Source organism: Mytilus trossulus, chromosome 2, assembly GCF_036588685.1.
Source record: "Mytilus trossulus isolate FHL-02 chromosome 2, PNRI_Mtr1.1.1.hap1, whole genome shotgun sequence".
NCBI classification, from domain to species: Eukaryota; Metazoa; Mollusca; class Bivalvia; order Mytilida; family Mytilidae; genus Mytilus; species Mytilus trossulus.
This window is the reverse complement of record NC_086374.1, coordinates 1697596-1716484: the sequence shown is the minus strand read 5'-3', so window position 1 is coordinate 1716484 and position 18889 is coordinate 1697596. Positions and strand designations below refer to the sequence as shown.

At 30.5% G+C, this 18889-nt stretch overlaps 1 protein-coding gene across 6 annotated transcripts in view; it reads left to right on the top strand.

Moving 5' to 3' along the window:
* LOC134706224 (corticotropin-releasing factor receptor 2-like) overlaps nt 1-18314 on the top strand; it is a 113908-nt gene extending 95594 nt beyond the window's left edge. For 4 of the 6 annotated variants that reach the window (XM_063564968.1, XM_063564967.1, XM_063564966.1 and 1 more), the window contains 10 exons: nt 1167-1273; nt 3846-3964; nt 4870-4999; nt 7315-7471; nt 8237-8367; nt 11373-11458; nt 12328-12463; nt 13448-13489; nt 14054-14167; nt 16458-18314. In XM_063564968.1, the coding sequence (XP_063421038.1) occupies nt 1167-1273; nt 3846-3964; nt 4870-4999; nt 7315-7471; nt 8237-8367; nt 11373-11458; nt 12328-12463; nt 13448-13489; nt 14054-14167; nt 16458-17078 (1643 nt within the window). In that variant the 3' untranslated portion in view covers nt 17079-18314. Of the gene's footprint in view, nt 1-1166; nt 1274-3845; nt 3965-4869; nt 5000-7314; nt 7472-8236; nt 8368-11372; nt 11459-12327; nt 12464-13447; nt 13490-14053; nt 14370-14585; nt 14631-16457 lie in introns of all 6 variants that reach the window. The other 2 variants (XM_063564972.1, XM_063564970.1) reach the window with 2 other exon arrangements.
* Nucleotides 18315-18889: the final 575 nt, after the last annotated feature.

The following is an 18889-nucleotide window of genomic DNA, read 5'->3' as shown; positions in this document are numbered from 1 at the left end:
ATTTTTTTCATTCAAATTTAATCTTCATTGATGTGTTGATGATTTTTAATTTCTTCCATTCTATATTTAATCATTTATACAGGTTAGGTTCCGCTTCTATCATAAATGATACATTATATACATTTCTAACTTCTTATCCTTCGCTTTGGTCTATTGTTCATCAAGAGTCTCCCTACTTGCTTTATGTATCAACAATATAAAAAATATATCGGGTATACTTAAAAGAGACAGATACCCAACTTGGCCAAGGCAAAGAAACAATTGGACATCTAAAGGTCAAAATACGGGCTTCAACAATAGACACATGTCTATATAATATATCTAGCTCCCAATATCGCCAATTCTTAATTTTGTTTTCATGGAACAAACAAACACTATCCAAACAATTCGTCAGTAGACTCAAAATATCACTGTTTTGAGAAGAGCGATGGAAGATCCAATTCTTCATATTTGGTCAATATTCCAAGGAAATATATTAAACAGACCTATAATTTATTTCCAGGATTTCACTTTTAACAATAGTTGATGGAGATTTAGTTTTGTTTTCATTTGCGCTGACAAGTCCCTGCTATCTGAATTAAACAATTTATTATTCTATCCCAAATTGAGGTAAATTAGTTGGCCTTCCAAATACTGTTTCGATCCCTAATATCACTGTTGAGACATACTAATTGTCGAAATCCGGAATAATGTACATTTTTTTTTACATCTCAAGTATGCGATATACCATCTTTTCCGAAAGTTTATTGTTTTCTGTTTGATATCATATTTATAATTTAGAACCATTTTGATACAGCTGGTGATCTATTTATTTGGGAATCGTCAATGGCAGTCATTAGGTTTAAAGAACATCCGTTGTTCGACCTGTTAGTCAAAATATACTTTTTTTACTTTGATGGTCTTTTGGAAAATGTTGTTTGTGCTGTATTTAGACCCATCTAGTACCACGAAATTTGTTAAACATGCACACGTATAAAAATTGCGATTTTAATCCAACGCAATCATAGGTTTGAACGTTTATTACAATTTAGACTTATTTATACATTTGTATATATATACAGATATAATAAACATTTTTTTTTATTTATACAACAAAATAAGTGAAAGGGTAGTGACATTTTTTTTCTGTTCTATTTATACTAATCTTTTTTATTCTAATTTTGCAGATTATGCTATTGCCTACAAAACATGCTACGTTGACGGAAACTGGTCGAGGACAGATTACAATGCATGTTTTCCCTTTATACCAAAAGATGTACCAATGTCAACACTTGTAAGTTTTCTTAAATTATTACAACTGAAAACATTATTAAAACTTTAGGTCTTTAAAATATGGCACCTTTGTAGAATCTTTGGAATTCTTAACATTTTCGAAAATTGAGGTCAAAGTCTTTATTGGTATGTCGTTATGACGTAGGTTTGGTGTCTCGTTGGTTTACAACTCGCATCATTTTAATTCATACCCAATGGTTTATAAGTAATAAACTATGAAATCTGTTGCAATACTTTATAGACGATTTCATAGCACTACATAAAAAAAATAAGCAAATTCCAATGAAGATAGTCCAACCTACAAGCAAAATGTAGAAACAAAAGAACTAAAGTTTTATAAATGCACTAGCTATTAAACACATACAAGGTGAAGTTGAACCCTATCAAATCATGTTGTCTTCTGTAATAAGTTTGAAAATGTTTTCTCGGAAACTGATAGCATTAACATGTTTCTTCTTTCCTTTGTCTGTTCATAATTAAGATCGATTACAATTCAAATTGGTCCAATGAAGCACGAACTTCAAATCAGATAAGAATATATTACTATTTCTTCTTTGAAACATTCTGCTTCTCGATTAAACATTTCATGCTAAATGTGCGTCAATTTCTCCTGTATAACAATCATTTCTCTTTATTTCAATGCATTTCAATTTAGTAAATACAGATTTTTCATACAAAGAAACTTAATCCGATTTCTATGTTAAAATTTTACAATGGTTCTTATTACCAAGATTAATCTGAAACGGAAGAGAAGCATTGGTTTTGACAAAGTTATCCCTCAGAAAACAATTTGAAAACTTCTAAGCTATTTTGTTCCTCACGTTTTTCTTAACTGATGAACTTTAAAGTCATAGAGAAAGAAGAAATTGCATTGACTTGAATTCTCTCAGCTGATTTAAACCGCTGGTTTTTCTATTTATCTATTTTGAATTTTTTTCGTCTAGATTCCATATGTATAAAGTGTTACAATTGTAAGTTGCAAAAGGCTTTATCACCTATGTCACTGCGTTGATTTCTCCTTTGGTCTTTGAGGAGGATTTGTTCACTTATACTACGCATCTTTTATTCTTGGAATTGCACGCTTAATAATAAGGGGAGTAATGCCCGTTATCGTCGTTTTCTGCTACCGTTAGCGTCAAATTGATTAAAATTTTACCGTTATTCGTCAAAATATCCTTATCCTGATTCGTCAGAGGTCTCAAATTATCGTTACAGTTATTTTTGGAAAAAATTTAACGTTATTTATCAAAATCATTCGATTTTTGTATAGTCTAAAAGAAAGTGCACATTGTATCGTCATGCACCAAAATTTGTTTCATTTTGCAAGGAGCTTATGTGACCCAAAATTTATAAAACTGTAAATAGTGGAATTGTTTTAATTTTGATAAACATGCATCAAAAAATTACGTTTTTTCCTCAATTTATGAACATTTGATAAATATGTATTATTTCTGATTAGAAATTGCATAATTTTTTAGGATACTTATAACATACAGAAATTATCGATTATTTAACAAAAAACAATTTGTGTTTATTTTTTAAAATAAAAAAAGTATGTCTTTCTTTTGAAAAAGAAAATTCGTCCGGAAATCTGAATTTTGAGCAAATATACAAAATTTCGACCCCATTTTACTCAAAAAGTAGCACATGAGAGTATTTTTTTTTATTACATATTTGATTTAATCAGGTACAAAATAGCCTATATGCAAATTTTCATCAACTTCTGAAAACAGGATCAAAACTGTATCGTATGCCCTTAAGGGGGCTCCTGGGTATAAATGATTTTTTTTTCTAATATAGGATTTCGCTATATTTTTTCATAAATGAACTTTATCATATACTTAAAAGAAAAATGAAATAAAAAAATGGGATCACCGTTCATTTAAGCTAAAATCTGCCTCTGGAAGAAGCATACATTTTTTGTTAATGTCCTTTTTTCTGTTGAACTAATAGGAGAAAAAGAGGAAATATCGAAATAAAAAAATAACCTAATATAAGAAATCGCTTAAATTTTACAATTATTTAGTTTATGTACAGCTTATTTGAAAACAATAATAAAAAATATAGGTCACCGATGAGTTAAAAAAGATATTTCAAATTTAAGGCCAAAAAAATGGCATTTTTGCACCAAAGGAAGATAATTTGGAGCTTTTTCAATTTTTAAAGTAATCTGGGGCCAAACCAAATATTTTTTTTGGGTTATTTTTTGTACCAGATCATAAAGTAACAACTAATAGTGTAACAAATAAAATTTGTAATGAAAAAAATAAGGTTTAATTTTTTGCTAAAATTTTTGTACCCACGAGCCACCTTAAGACAAACATATAATACCAAAAAACAAAGTTTACATGAAACATTTTACCGTAACGTTGGATGTAAAAGCACGTGACGTTAAGCGCGGCGAATAACACTTCCACAGGTGAATAAGCTTTTTTTTTTATTCAAAATCCAATTCGTATAGAGAAATCTACTAAAATAATTCCAACATGGAATAGTTCTGAATATAAAATCATATAAAGCAATAACGCCAATGTAACGCGAAATACTAATCAACTCTCTTCCTTCTATTTCAGCCTCCTCCTGATGAATATGAAAGTCATATTGCCCGTATAATGACGGATATTTATTTTGTCTTCAGTATTATATCGCTGTTGTTTCTACTCGTTTCAATATTTATATTTATATATTTTAGGTAAGTAAATCTTATATATATGTGTATCAGTAAACTTGATAATTTGTCACATTTCCCCGTACTTACCGTCGACCTATAGTTGTTAACTTCTGTGTCATTTTGGTTTCTTGTGGAAAGTTGTCTCATTGACAATCATACCATATCTTCTTTTTTATATTCTGTTATTTGTATTTGATATAATAGCCTGTAAACTAACTTCTCGTCCTCTACTTTTTGTCATTGTAATGGGACGAAAATAAGAGAGCAGTCGACGAACACGACAATTTTTATTTACTGATGATAGTTTCACGCTTAGTCTAGTTTGTTGCATTTTACCATCAAGTTGAAACTAGCTTAATTTTCTAAACCTCCAATCTTATACAATCTTTGATAGCATTGTCAAAATATTTCATAAAGCAGTTTGTATAGCACTCCTTTCTCGCTTATTTTATTGACATTAATTTGGGTTATTATCATTCGGTTTAAGATAATCAAAAGATGGAATAATTGTTGAATTAATTTTTACTTGAAATGAAACATACATAATTTTGTTTCTAAGGTTAGCGAATGAGAATAAAAATGACAAGTTTTGAATTTGGAGCGCCCGTCTTTCTGGTTCCATCTCCATGAGGATAGTTAAAACACAATAAAAACTTAGATATTAGACTACCTGATCAGCTATATGATAAAAGTGACATAAAGTCAAATTGAGAACCAAAGCTTATGGGTTAGATTTACAACTCTATACTTACTTTATCAGTAATACTACTATGAAAGGTTATGGGTTAGATTTACAACTCTATACTTACTTTATCAGTAATACTACTATGAAATGACTTTATGTTTGCATTAGACAAGTGTAAATATTGTTATAATTTATATATGCTGTCAGAGTACCATGTTTTTGATTTTCTTTTTATTTACAGGTCGTTACATTGTCACAGAATAACAATACACATCCATATGTTTATATCATTTGTTATCAAATTTGTCATTATTGTTGTCATGGTTGAGCCGGGTGTTACTAAAAGATCCAGTGGTACATATAAAGACGTTGTGAGTATTAATAAGAACAACTGGGTGTTATTAGGTACATATAAAAACGTAGTAAGTATTAATAAGAAACCTTGGGTGTTATATGGTACTAAGAGTTTTTCTCTGAACTTTTATCAAATTTCATCATTGTGACGCATCTGGATTAGGCTATCTGCCTATCTTTTGGAGCACCTGCGTACGGAATACAGACGAATTCAGATAATCAACGGATGCTCAAAGTGATGTAGTGATGACTTATTCAGTTTGGTACATAATTTTGATGAAAGAAATTAGTTAACTTTGATGTAGGTGTCATTAGAAAATGTCCTTTTATAATTTAACTTTGTTGGTTTTTTCTCCATCCTTTGAATGATCAAACTCTCGTTATTTACAACAAACTTTGCCCTTAGCTGAAAAAAATGCACTTTAATTGAATAACGTTATTATTTAATGTTAAAAAATACGTTATATAATACATTTTCTATGTTTTTAACAACATTAAGCTTCTATTTTGGTGGAAAGCGGGTCGATGTAACGGTAATGTGTCAAAGCTCGTAAGTCCGATGATTGTAGGCTTCAAAGATAACGTCGTATAACATGCTCTCTAGTAATTATATCGTACCGTTTAGTATGCAAACCTAACGTTTGAAGATCAAGTACTTACTTTTATGAAAATATCTGGAATATTTGGGTCGGGAAGTTTATTTTTTAAAAGAACCAATTATATGACCTGTTGATCATATTCAATTGGCCTAAATTTGAGGGTTAAAGTTTTGCAATTCTGAAATTGACATAAAATTATATATAACTTCTTGAAATAAAGCGGTATAGAATTAAGAAATACTTTCTTCAGGGTATGCTCAGAGTTTATGCTTATTTTAGCATGGGTAGGCATGTAATTTCTATCCGTGTATGCCTATTGTGATTGTAATGGTTCAAGACAGTTTGAACAAAGAAATGATAATAAAACGAACTTTTGTTGATGTTAATCCTTTGCATACCATGAAGTTAATGTTTTCACAGGGCAATCTAAGGTGTCACTTTCCTAACAACTCATGCTAAGTTCAGTATCATCTTTGTCAAAAACAATTAAGCACAAAGTGTTTGATAATGGGTCAGTTTTCGAATTATGTATTTTTTATTTACATCTCAGAACAGAATGTATGCAATATGTCTTGATGTATTTCCTGATATACGAGATAATTGACAAATTATTTGAAGAATTTCTTTATTTGTTTTGTATCTGATTGTATACCTACAATTAATTATACGAAAAGATTTTATAAAATTCACATTCTCGATTCGATATTAAGGGGGCTCCTGGGTACAAATCAATTTTTTTTCTAATATAGGATTTCGCTATATTTTTTTATAAATGAACTTTATCATATACTTAATAGAAAAATGAAATAAAAAAATGGGGTCACCGTTCATTTAAGCTCACAATCTGCCTCCGGAAGAAGCAGACATTTTTGTTAATTTCCTTTTTTTTCTTCTGTTGAGCTAATAGGAGAAATAGAGGAAATATCGAAATAAAAAAATAACCTAATTACAGAAATCGCTCTAATTTTACAATAATTTAGTTAATGCACAGCTTATTTGATAACAATAATGAAAAAAGAAAAAAATATAGGTCACCGATGAGTTAAATTTAATGCCAAACAATGGCATTTTTGCACCAAATGGGGATAATTTGGAGCTATTTGAATGATATAAACATTTTAAAAAGTCATCTGGGGCCAAACCGAAACATTTTTTGGGGTGGATTTTTTACTATATCATATAGTAATACACAACAATGTGATATATAAAATTTGTAATGCAAAAATAAAGGTGAGGTTTTGGAATTTGTGTCTAATGTTTCGGGCTCCTTGGTGTTTTTCCATACAATACAAAGTAAAATATTTTGCCCCATAACATCCATTTTTTTTTCATATAAGAATTAATAGCTCATGAGAGGTCAATTACCAAAATTTCAGAAGATTCTTAATTTTCGTTCTTTTGTTTTGAGACCTTATAATACCAATTCAAATATAAGGTAAAAGTCCAAGTCAGCCTTTTCCCGCCATATTTTAAATCTCAAATATCTCGAAAAGGAGGTCCATGACCTATCAAAATTTTTAGCTGATTTTCCCCCTTAGTTGATGCTATTCCAGCTTATAGTATCAATTTTAACTTCTTAATTTATTAATTTTCACCTAACCTCACCTAAGTACATCCTTAAGTTGGTTTTTTTTCGTCAATTTTTATGATGAGCGTTCTATAATTCATATCTCAACGTTCTGCATTGTACTTCTCTTCTGCGTTCATTTTGATTTATTATTATTTCGTTTTAGGACTGGTTATGTAAGACGTTAATAACCTTACGAGAGTACGGTAATACATCTAACATGTACTGGATGTTTGTGGAGGGGATGTATCTTCATAACCAGATAGCTGCTGCTGTCTTTAGTACCGAGGCACCATTTAAACTATTCTGTTTTATAGGATGGGGTAAGTTTCGGAGTTAGCACCTTTAACTATTTTATTTTATAAGGTATGATTGACAACCCTATGTCTGTCGGTTTTGTAAATTCTGGTCGTTAGCTCAGTCGTTGTCTCATTGGCAATCATACCACAGTAGTTTAGTTTAGTTTAAACATATTTATTTATAGTGGATTGGGAAACAAGTTTTACAACTTATATTAATCCCTTTCCACTTTGCGGGTGCGAGTGCTGCCTTGTAGCGGCATTAGCCTACTCTTTTTCGAAATCTACAAGGGTGTCTTTAACGTGCAAGAGATTTGGCTCTCTCTTAACACGGGCCAGCCATTTATCGTCCCCGTCCGACGGACTATCGTCGTTTCCTCAAGACCATACTCGCAAATGGTGTCAAGGGAGAGCCGAAAATTGAGTTCCTGAAATTTTCATCCCAAACGGGAATCGAACCAGGAGTAGAATGATTCCTGACTATAAACATATAATGTAGCTATAAGGCAAAAAGGTAGAAGAGTCATACATGATGGAGGGCAACTATGTTTATAAAAAAAATAAGAAAAACAAAAAAACACTGATTATTTTCAAGAGTATTTCTCAATTATTTTTATTATCTTCTCTCGAAAAACGTGAGTTGTATGTGTATTAAATGAATAAATTTAATATAATTGTGTTTGTATAATAATAAATAAACATTTGGTCTATCTAACAGCAGTTTTTGAGGATTTTCGGTACATGTAATGTAGTGTATCTATTCATAATGATGCAAATATTTAATTTTAGGGTTGCCTGGAATAATTGTATTAGCTTGGTCCATTATAATGCAATTTACACACGATAAGGCATGTTGGAAGAATTATTCCCAATCAGATTGGATTTATTTAGTGCTAGTTCCATTTTTAGTTGTTATATTTGTGAGTATATCTACAATAATCAGCTATCTGGTGCATAAGGTTTTTTCAAAAAGAAGCAGCACCTCTAATACTATTTCTAGCATTATATTTCGTTCATATTTTCAATGCATCGATTTTCATTCCGATCATAATATATAGATCTCTATTCTCGTAAAGCAAAGTACAATGATACAGAGACGCCTTAGATCTATACAAATAAATTAACATAGTATAAATTTTAAATACAAATGTAAAGTAGAGACAAAACGTGATTACCCAGGAGATTCTAGGCATTTAATAATAATTCTTATAAACTTGCACACAGATTGTTAACGGGTTGCTACTTAAGAAATAATTATTTCATGCCATGCTCTATGCTCATTTTAACATTGGTAGGCATTATATTTGTTAATGTCTTAATACCGAGCGTTAGCGAGGTATTAAATGTTTACAAATATAATGCATATCCATGTTAAAATGAGCATAGAGCATGGCATGATAGAATTATTTCTATTCTAATAGGAATATTTTGAACTCTACGGACCTATAGTAGACGCTCGAAATGTCGCCATTTTGATTTGATGAACAAAACGTTATGAGAAAATCAACAGTTTATATAAAAAAAAGAACAGAATCATTTAAACTTACTTTTAGAATGTTTTTATTTAATTCGTAGCGAGCAACACCAACACAAATGTCCATTTTGATCTCTGGCGTTGTTCAAAATTCATCTGATGTTGCAATTTCAATTGTGACGTCAATCACGTTCAGCCCATGTTATATCCGAATTAGGACATTGCTTTGAACCCAAAGCTAAAGAAGGGTGTCATATAAGAATATTCATTAGACCATGAAATTTTAAAATATTTGGTCTGTTTATAAAATGATGCTTTAGTAGCAGTTGTCTTCTATCGTCTATTGCCGAGCATTCTAATGTATAATGAAACTCAAAGTAGGTTTCAAATTTATAATTTTTTTTTAATAATTCATAATTTAGAGCTTTTAGAGAATTCTGAATAATAGCATACCATGTCTGTTTGAACTGGTCAGTTCATCTTTAACTTAACAGTATCATACAACCATTTTTTACTTATAAGACATTTAGTGTTCCATATATTTGATAGTTCTCAATTATCAAAGCACAAATTAAGCATTCTTACACGATGCTATATTTGGACTATAACTACCAGTATCAATATTGTATAGAATAAGAGGAAGTTTCTTATATTCTCCAGTTACAACGTTTTCCCAATAATAAATAGTTCGTAATTTCATAAAAATATATATATTACATGATGATGGATATTTTGGGCGCTTTCGACAGCCATAATAACATTAACGGTACCAATTTGTCTGCACATTTCGACATTATATGTCTCTTCAGTGATGCTCGTGGCCAAAATATTTGAAATCCAAAGCTTATATAAAAGATGAAGAGCTATAATCCAAAAGGTCCAAAAAGTATAGCCAAATCCGTGAAAGGATTCAGAGCTTTGCATGAGGGAGATACATTCCTTAATTTGTTATAGTTTCTAACATTTTGTTACAGCAAATTTTAATAAAAAAAATCCGTATTTTTATGCCAGTACCGAATTAAGGGCATCGACTTTTAAGTTTCAATGTCCCTTTGGCATCTTTAGCCTATCTGTGGCATTGTCGCGGGACGTTTTCGGAGCTTTATATATTTTGGTTGTGTAGCTATCAAAATTGGCCAAGCAGAAGGTTACCATTTTGGTTTAATCATTGTTTTTGGTTGTTTCTAGTTTGAATCTAACTCGTTTGATAAATTGTAGTAGATAATTGCAGGTATCGTTGCTCAGGTTTTTTTAAGTGATTTATTTTCTTAATTATGTGTGTCATTGTCATATAACTGAATAAAAAACAATATATATTACCTTGAAATCAGCTACATATTTGTCACCATGCTGAGATTAGAATATATTATATTCAGTTAATTGGCAATTTTCTATATCACTTTTAAATCGATTATCATTCCCTTGAGAAAAACCACGATGCCATTTTCATTACACTTACAGTTAGCTCAATAATGTAATGTGGATCAATTCCCTGACATAAAAAGGGAACGTGTGATTTAAGATGGCCGCGACTGTTGATGACGAACATACTATTGAACAATACTCGTCATCTTAAAATATAGCAATGAAAAACAGTTAAAAATCGGAACAACTTGAATAATGGAAACGGTGTATATGAGAAATAGGTTCAAACCATGCAGCGAAAACATCCTTGAAAACGTATTATCTTCCATTACAAATAAACCTCTAGTGCAAGTACAGGCTTCACAATATATATAACTTATATTTAGCGTCCCATCTATTCCATTTGATACTTCACATTCATTGTTTTTTCTTGTTTTTTTGTTGTTGTTGTTGTATTTTCCATGTCCTACAAATTGAAAAAAAAATAACTCAAATATTACATTGCATTATTTTCCTTCATTACGTTCATGGCGGCTTCATACCGTTTCGAATAACATGTTTTACAGAATTAGAAAAAAGGACAGCGGTACTTCCCTAAAAAAAAGAATAAAATTGAAATATAACACTAAAAGAGTTTTTCTTTACCTCCAAGGTCTTTTTCTGAATTTACCATCATATGGTATGCTAAGTAATTGAATGATAATCAGTGATGCGTTCAAATAGTTTTTAAACCACTGTGATGCAATTGGACAAGTTTGAATTCAATTATCCAGAACGGTATGATGTCGAGGATGAAAACTCTTTACTGTATATGTCAATACACTCATCATAAATACCAGGATTGACCTTTTATATTTGCGCCAAATTCGCGTTTCAAATGACCTTCTTTTCCATACCTACAAGAATACATTAATTTTTTTTGGCCATCGCCTCCGAGTGTGATATTTTCTCGCTGTATTGAAGACCTATTGGTCGCCTTGTACTGTTTTCTGCTTTTTGGTCTGGTCATTGTTTCTTTAACATATCGCCCGTTTTGATTTTCAATTTTAATTGTACAGTAAAAAATGTATTGGTTTTTTTTTCTAGATAAATTTAGTTTTCCTTATTAATATTATAAGGATTCTTATCACAAAACTACGATCCAACAATACAGACGAATCATCAAGAATCAAGTAAGTTATACACTGTACTTATACTAAGTAATCAAGTAAGTTATACACTGTACTTATACTAAGTAATCAAGTAAGTTATACACTGTACTTATACTAAGTAATCAAGTAAGTTAAACACTGTACTTTCTTTCAGCTTATACTAAGTAATCAAGAATCAAGTACATTGCATTATAATTTTACAATCATGCATTTATAACAATAAAAACACTCTGTATTTAAAAATATAAAAATGTCATTTATCGGTAAAAAAACTCTACGTTTAACTAAATCAGATTGTATGTTGAGTTAGCCTTAAACCTTATACAAAAAAGTTAATACATCAGCTAGAAGAAAAGAAAAATTGTGATTCTGTGGAACATATGCTGTAACGACTATTACATTATTTATTGGTGCGTTTCTCTGTACTGAATGTTCTTGCGTTTGTTTTTGCTGTATTTCTGTCATTGTAATGCCGAATTAATGTCATTTTAGCAATATTTGCAAACATCGCCATTTAATCGGGAGGTTTGGCTATCCGTCAAACCCATCAGTGTTTTTAAAAATGTCATGTACCGAGTCAGGAATATGGCTGTTGTTATTCAATAGTTCGTTTCTATGTTTGTTGCATGGGCAGTGTTTCGGTGGTTCCGTTGTTTTCCTTTTATAGTTGATGTTTTTCCCTTGGGTTTAAGTTTAGTAACCCCGATAAGTTTTTTTCTCAATCAATTTAGGACTTTTGAACAACGATTTACTACTAATACCTTTATTTTTTTGTCATATCACTGTTTTGGATGACAAACATTACTAACTGTTATGATTGTTGTAAATTTTAACAACGAATATCAAGATTATTTTCCCCTTATAATGTTATTTTTGTTATTCATTTTCAGAAAAACAATAAGAGCTACAATCATTTTGTTTCCTTTGTTGGGTTTGACTAATATAATATTTCTGTACAACCCAGAAGATGGAGGGAGTCTTCAGCTGGTCTACCACATAACCAATGCATTATTGCAATCAACTGGGGTAAGTCTTTCATTATCAAATGGTTTTAAAAATTACTGATACGTAGCTGCAATCAACTCCTGTCAGTCTTCTAAACATAATATATGAGTTGATGGAATGAACTTGGATAAGTCTTGTTAATAAAAAAAAAGCGATCAGTTTGTTGATGCCCTTATTCTAGAAAATAAAGGAGGGGATTGTGGCTATAAAAACTGTGACAAAGATATTCCATAACGGTCTGCAAAATCATGATGGCGTCTATAAAACTTTCAAGGTGATGACTTCAATCATACCAATTCGATTATATGTAAGCAATACTTAAGGAAATCAATAAACGACATTAATGAGATTAACGAAAACAAAACAAGAAAGTTACCGCAAATGTAGTGTGTTGTTGTCTTTAACGTTGTGTAACCTTTTCCTTTGTGAAAGACAATATCTTTAGATATTTTTTCTAGCTACTCTATTATTCAATGACTTCTGTGTTTGTTGGTTCACCATGTGAAATTACATTTTAAGGAATCATGATACGAAATTAAATGCAAACTAAAAAAAAAAGTGCGAACCGTGAAATGTATATACCTGGACTGTTCGATAGAAATAGAAAGGACAATGTTAAAGCTTCAATCAATTATTTCATCGTAAAAGTTATACTCCGACCGAACCTTTTTGTCAATTTAATGGTGTAGATAAGTAAGGATACGAACAAGACTCCGACCGAACCTTATTGTCAATTCAATGTTGTAAATAAGTAAATACGAGTCTGACTTGATAGACATTTACTGTTTATCATTTGTGTTTATAATAAAGGAATGGCGACAAGAAGCGGAGTACAATGTATTCCCAAAGAACTGCCTTCTTGAAAAATTTTAACATCGAAAAAGGTTAATACATATTCAATATAAAGGTATGCCGTTTGTTTGTTGAAATATTCCAACTTCGAAAAAGGTTAATAGTTATTGAATAAAAAAATGAATGTGACAAAATTTAATCTTTAAATTTTAGGGAATTCTTCTATCAGTGCTGTATTGTTTTATGAATGGAGAGGTAAGATTGATTTTATTTACCTTAAGATCATAAAATAAAAAATAACGAAACCTTAGAAAATTCTTAAGGGAAAGTGCGTAATCAACTGGCAAAATCACAAGCTCAAACACATCAAACGAATGGATAACAACTTTCATAATCCTAACTTGGTATTGGCATTTTCTAATGTAAAAAACAACCGAGGTCATGTATATTTTGTAAGAGATGATTGATACAAACTGATCTTAGAAATAAGTTGATATAACATGGACAAAACCCCCGTTTGTATGGGTTTCTTTAAGAATCCTTTAAGTGTCTATGTAATGTTTTATTGACTTCTGTTTGTTAGGTCACACTCGTTTTCTCTTGACCGTGGAATTGTATGTTTTCCCAGACTTATCGTTTATAATCACGCATCTCCGCTTTTTCAAATAAAATAAAATTTTGAAACATCAAAGATTAATCAAATGATTGTACCTTATGTCTGTTACCAGCAGGAGCAGGACGTACATTTTTATCTTAAGGTAATTGAGTCGAAAACCATTCTGATTGTTATGTGTTAAAATTGCAAAGTTTGTTTTGTAGGTTCAAAGAGTAATTAAACAGAAATGGACAAGATTTAATATTCGCAGACATTTAAAAAGAGGTGGGAAATCTCGGAGCTCTCGGACTTCGGATTTTATGCTGTCTCAAACTGAGGTACATCCTTTGACTGCGTTACGTAAAAGTGTTTGTCAAGCACTAAATGGTTGTCATGACGATTCTATATGTGATCGTGGGAATGAATGTACAAATAAAGAAAGAAAAATATATTGCCCTTGTGCTTGGGACGAGGACGAAGATTGCTTGAGATGCTGTAATTTTGACTAACCCTATTGCACAAGCAGTACTAACACAAATTGTAATTATTTTTCATTAGATGCACATATTTGTTCAAATTTGAATTAAATAAATCTATTACTATTGCAATAAATTTGGAAAAACGTATAAGTGAAAAGGTATTTTGTTTTCCAATGTACAGATAGATACACTTCTAGGTATAAATAGTTTAAAAATAGGGTTTATTTTTTTTTCTGTGATGCTGTAATTCTAGCAAGTTGTCGTTATAATTTTGTAGATCATGGAGTGTATTTGACTATTTTAGTTTCACAGGCGAAAAAAAGTAAGATTCTGGATTGTTTTATTTTTTTCATTTTTATCATCATCACTTTTGTTTTCAAAACGTCTTGTGCATGGCAACAATATTGTTTGGTCTTCACATCTGTAAATTATTAAAAAAAAATGGATTCCGTGTACAAGTAAAATTACAATGATTTCCGTTTAGTGTTTTCTAAAACCTTTCTTTTATTTAAGCAACTTCATAGCCTGAATTGATTTTTTGTTTCCATCCTAACTAGAAATAAAATGTTTGCTATATAAAACATGAACACTATTGGAAAATTTTAAACGAATTGTTTTGTAAAATTGCAAAAAAATGAAATAAAATTTGAACAATCAAACAACCATAGTGATCAACTAATGTATAAACTAACACTTAACAGGTTTCTGAATTAACAGATGACATGATGGTAAGGCTTATGCACTTTGTGGTGGTACTCACAACTCTAATATTTAGGAATTTAATTTACATTAATTGTTATTTACTGCAACTTCAAACGTCAATTATTTCTTATCTTATTTGATTTTCAGGGGCAAATCGACTGCTATTTCTAATTCACTCTAGCTAAATAGTCTTTCTACAACCTGCAAATCTAGTTAATATATAGTCTTGTTAAAGACGACAAAATTTTCAAATTATTATATAGCTAATATTGAACAATGGGCTTACATTCCGTTTTTTTTTACGTATCAACCCAAACCCATATACATGGTGGAAGTTAACGTATATATGAAATGCATATTTAAAAGGCAATTATTTAATCAAGTGTAACAGCATCCATCACACTACGATTCTAGATGGAACATTCGTAAGTGCCAAAGAGATGAACATATCAAAACTTTAATAATAACATTCACATTACCAATGTTGTTCCACCGCATGTTCGCATTTATTGTCGTTTCAGTGATGTTCCAGGCCAACATTTTAAATTCCAAAACCAAATACAAACGTTAAAGAACTGATAAAACGAACAAAAAAGAGATCAAAGTGAAACCAAATCTGTTTTAAAATCAATGTCAGATGAAATATATGGGTTGGTTTTTTTTAAATACTTCAGTTCAATATATTAATTTAAGGGGGAATATCGTTAATTTGTATGTTTTATTTTTCTAACAACACACATTTACTTAGGTGTGGGATCCGATTACTTTTTTAAGGTTTCCAAAAAGTTAAAGAAAAAAAAAGTACCGAAATTCTTAAACATGTTATAGTTATTGGTGTTAGAAATAGGACCTAGTATTCTAGATCTATCACCCATATTAGACAACTCTAGGACTATAATACGATGTGTTAGTCTGTATATAGAATAGATGTTGACTAACAACATAATAATTTTGTACACACTGGATACCTAGAGCACTTTATTCTATGTCTTCCTTGAAACAAAATATAAAACATTATTAGTACTGGGTATAAGTTACCGACAATTGTAAATGAAATGGCTTTGTATGCGTAAAAAATAAACTTTAAATTTGCATTTACGAATACCTTTACTGAAAAAAGAATACAGTTATTTCTTTCTGTCGATACCATATGTTAATAGAGTATTCTTATTCTTATTATGTTGTTGTTTATAATGAATGGCTTAGCTGTTTAGTTATAGTTAGAAGCTGATATCCCGGATGTCGTTTATGTTCCAATCTTTTTTTTGTGTATTACTAGTATTAGAAAACCCCAATCACACATAGTATACAGATTCCTAGCAATATCTAATATTTATTCCAGCTCTATTCCACACTGGACTGCTTTACTTTCAATAATTTCATAACGTTTATAACCTGTAGTTACTTTTTTTTAATACATTATGATTTTGTTTCCCTCACCTTGCAGCAATCACAACTTTATGGTACACCAACATCATCTGACATCATCAATCCATTTGTGAACAACAATCGTTATCATAAAGTAGAAACATCGATACCGGAAGAGGATATTGTAGTAAACTATAATAGTGATGAACAAAGTGTTATGTTAAATCACGTGATAAGGGATAGCGAATGTCCAATTAGGAGTGATGAACATAGTGTTTCAATCAATCACGTTACCAGGGGAAAGGCATATCCAATTAGGAGTGATGAACAATGTGTAAACAAAGCACACAATGTTACAATTAACCAAGAGGACAGTGATGAATATTCTATGACATTGGATGACAATATCACAGAAAATCACGTGGACAGTAGTGAACAACATGTGCGTGTTCCTCTTAATAATATCGAAAATGATTTCGCAATTAATTATGATAGTGACAGTCAATCAAATTATAAAAACAAAAACAACTTGAAAAGTGACAAAAATAATTCCATATCGACAAAAAAAGGAAATCATGTAATAGATGATATGAATATTCAGATCGATTCGAACGGCAAAATATATATCGATCATGAGGAAACTTCATACATACTGCCATCAGCACAATCCTTCGAAAATATCGAAGAGAGTTTTATTTAATCATGTTGATCAGTGAGGTGTATCTTGCTCTCGTTAACATTGCATTTTAAACGGGATCTTGTAATAACAAACTAGGTGTAGACGAATATCCCCTTTAACATAACAGTTAACTGTCCAGGTATGGACATTCATGTATTATCTACTAATGGAAGCTGTTTTTTCCAGGATACACGACAATTATTCTGCATGTATTGTTCAACACTTGTTCTGGCTTAATATTTCTTCACACCTTTATGTTTTCTTTAAAACTATGTTTATGTTTGCTTTTTAAGTATAATAGAATATCTATCCACCTTCATCGTGGATAAAACATAAACAAAAATAGTATCCTTAGGGTAGAAAACTTTTTAAAAACATGTAACCTTTTGGCTTTTGGCTTTTATTTCAAATACATTCCATACATAAAAGAAAAATCTAAGCATAACAGTAATTTATTATATTTAAAAAAGCACGAGTTCATTACAAACACGTGATAAATGTTGTAAATATTGTAATGCACCACTTCGACTGTCCTTCCTGTTCCTCCTATCAATCATATTTATCATGTTTTGTTTACTGCTGTTGTGTATATATATAAGTCTGAAAATTACTCCAAACAGTGTTAGAGTTAGATTTTCTGCTGACAATATATATCATGTCTATATTGATTTCTAAACTTTTGGAAGAATGTTATTTTTCAGGCATTAGTTGGTGATTTCAATTACTCGGTATATTCACTCCACTTAAATATCCAACATATTTAAATAACTCGGTATTTATTCACTCCTCTTAAATATCCAATAGATTTAAAACCATGACTACTTACCCCATCTATAACGAAACATACAGTTATATCAAAATATTCAGTTTTTATCATTTTTTTTTAATTATTATTCATTTTAAAGATTATTACCAGTAAAAGTGCGTCAGCATTGTTCAGATCAGCCATTGTCTTTTTTGTTGAAAAGAGACGGAAGATTACAAATTTGATAATCTTACGTATATATACTGCATGCCCTTATGATCATATTGTATATATATATAAATATATTTATACAATTTAAATTATTCAGGTGATATTTTCCTATTTCATTTATTATTTGCTCAAAAACTGTCCATGTCTCAGTTTTATTTATTGTGATGTCAGTGGTGACGACACAATAAAACGTCTACTATTGTAAAATATGCATATAAGTTGTTATACAATTTACACTTCATCCTATCATTAAATTATTGTAATTAAATCAATCAAATATTTTATCATGTTGGGTTTTGCTTTGTTCCTGTTTTTTTTTATCATATTCCATACCATTCGATATGACTATGGAAACAAATTGTGTGTGCAATTCTCTGACCGACCTCAGCATCTTCAGCATTTTTCTTAGTTCTTAACATTCATCTTTCGTTTCATACTGATTATATTGTTTAAATGTGTAACAGGGGGCATATTCAATTGTTGATTTCCCATTTCTCTGTACTGACATACCTCTGCCTCATTAAATATCGTATACATATCTAATTTAAAAAAAAGAAAAAGAAAACGTGAACGATACAAGAGGGCGACAATTGGAACAAATCTTTAGTCATCTTTCGAATAATTTCCATATCTCATGATGGCGTCTGCAGAATTTTCCATTAGATGATTTAAACTTAACCATTTATAACTCGTGGTTTAATACCGTCCTTGAGAGTTGTAAAAGTCTTTCAAAGAAATCATAATTGGAAAAAGAAGCTTTTGATTATTTGAATAAAGTATCAACTGGGCAATTTTACTATCCATGCAGGCGCTTCTGAAATGCCTGTACCAGGTCAGCAATATGACAGTTATTGTC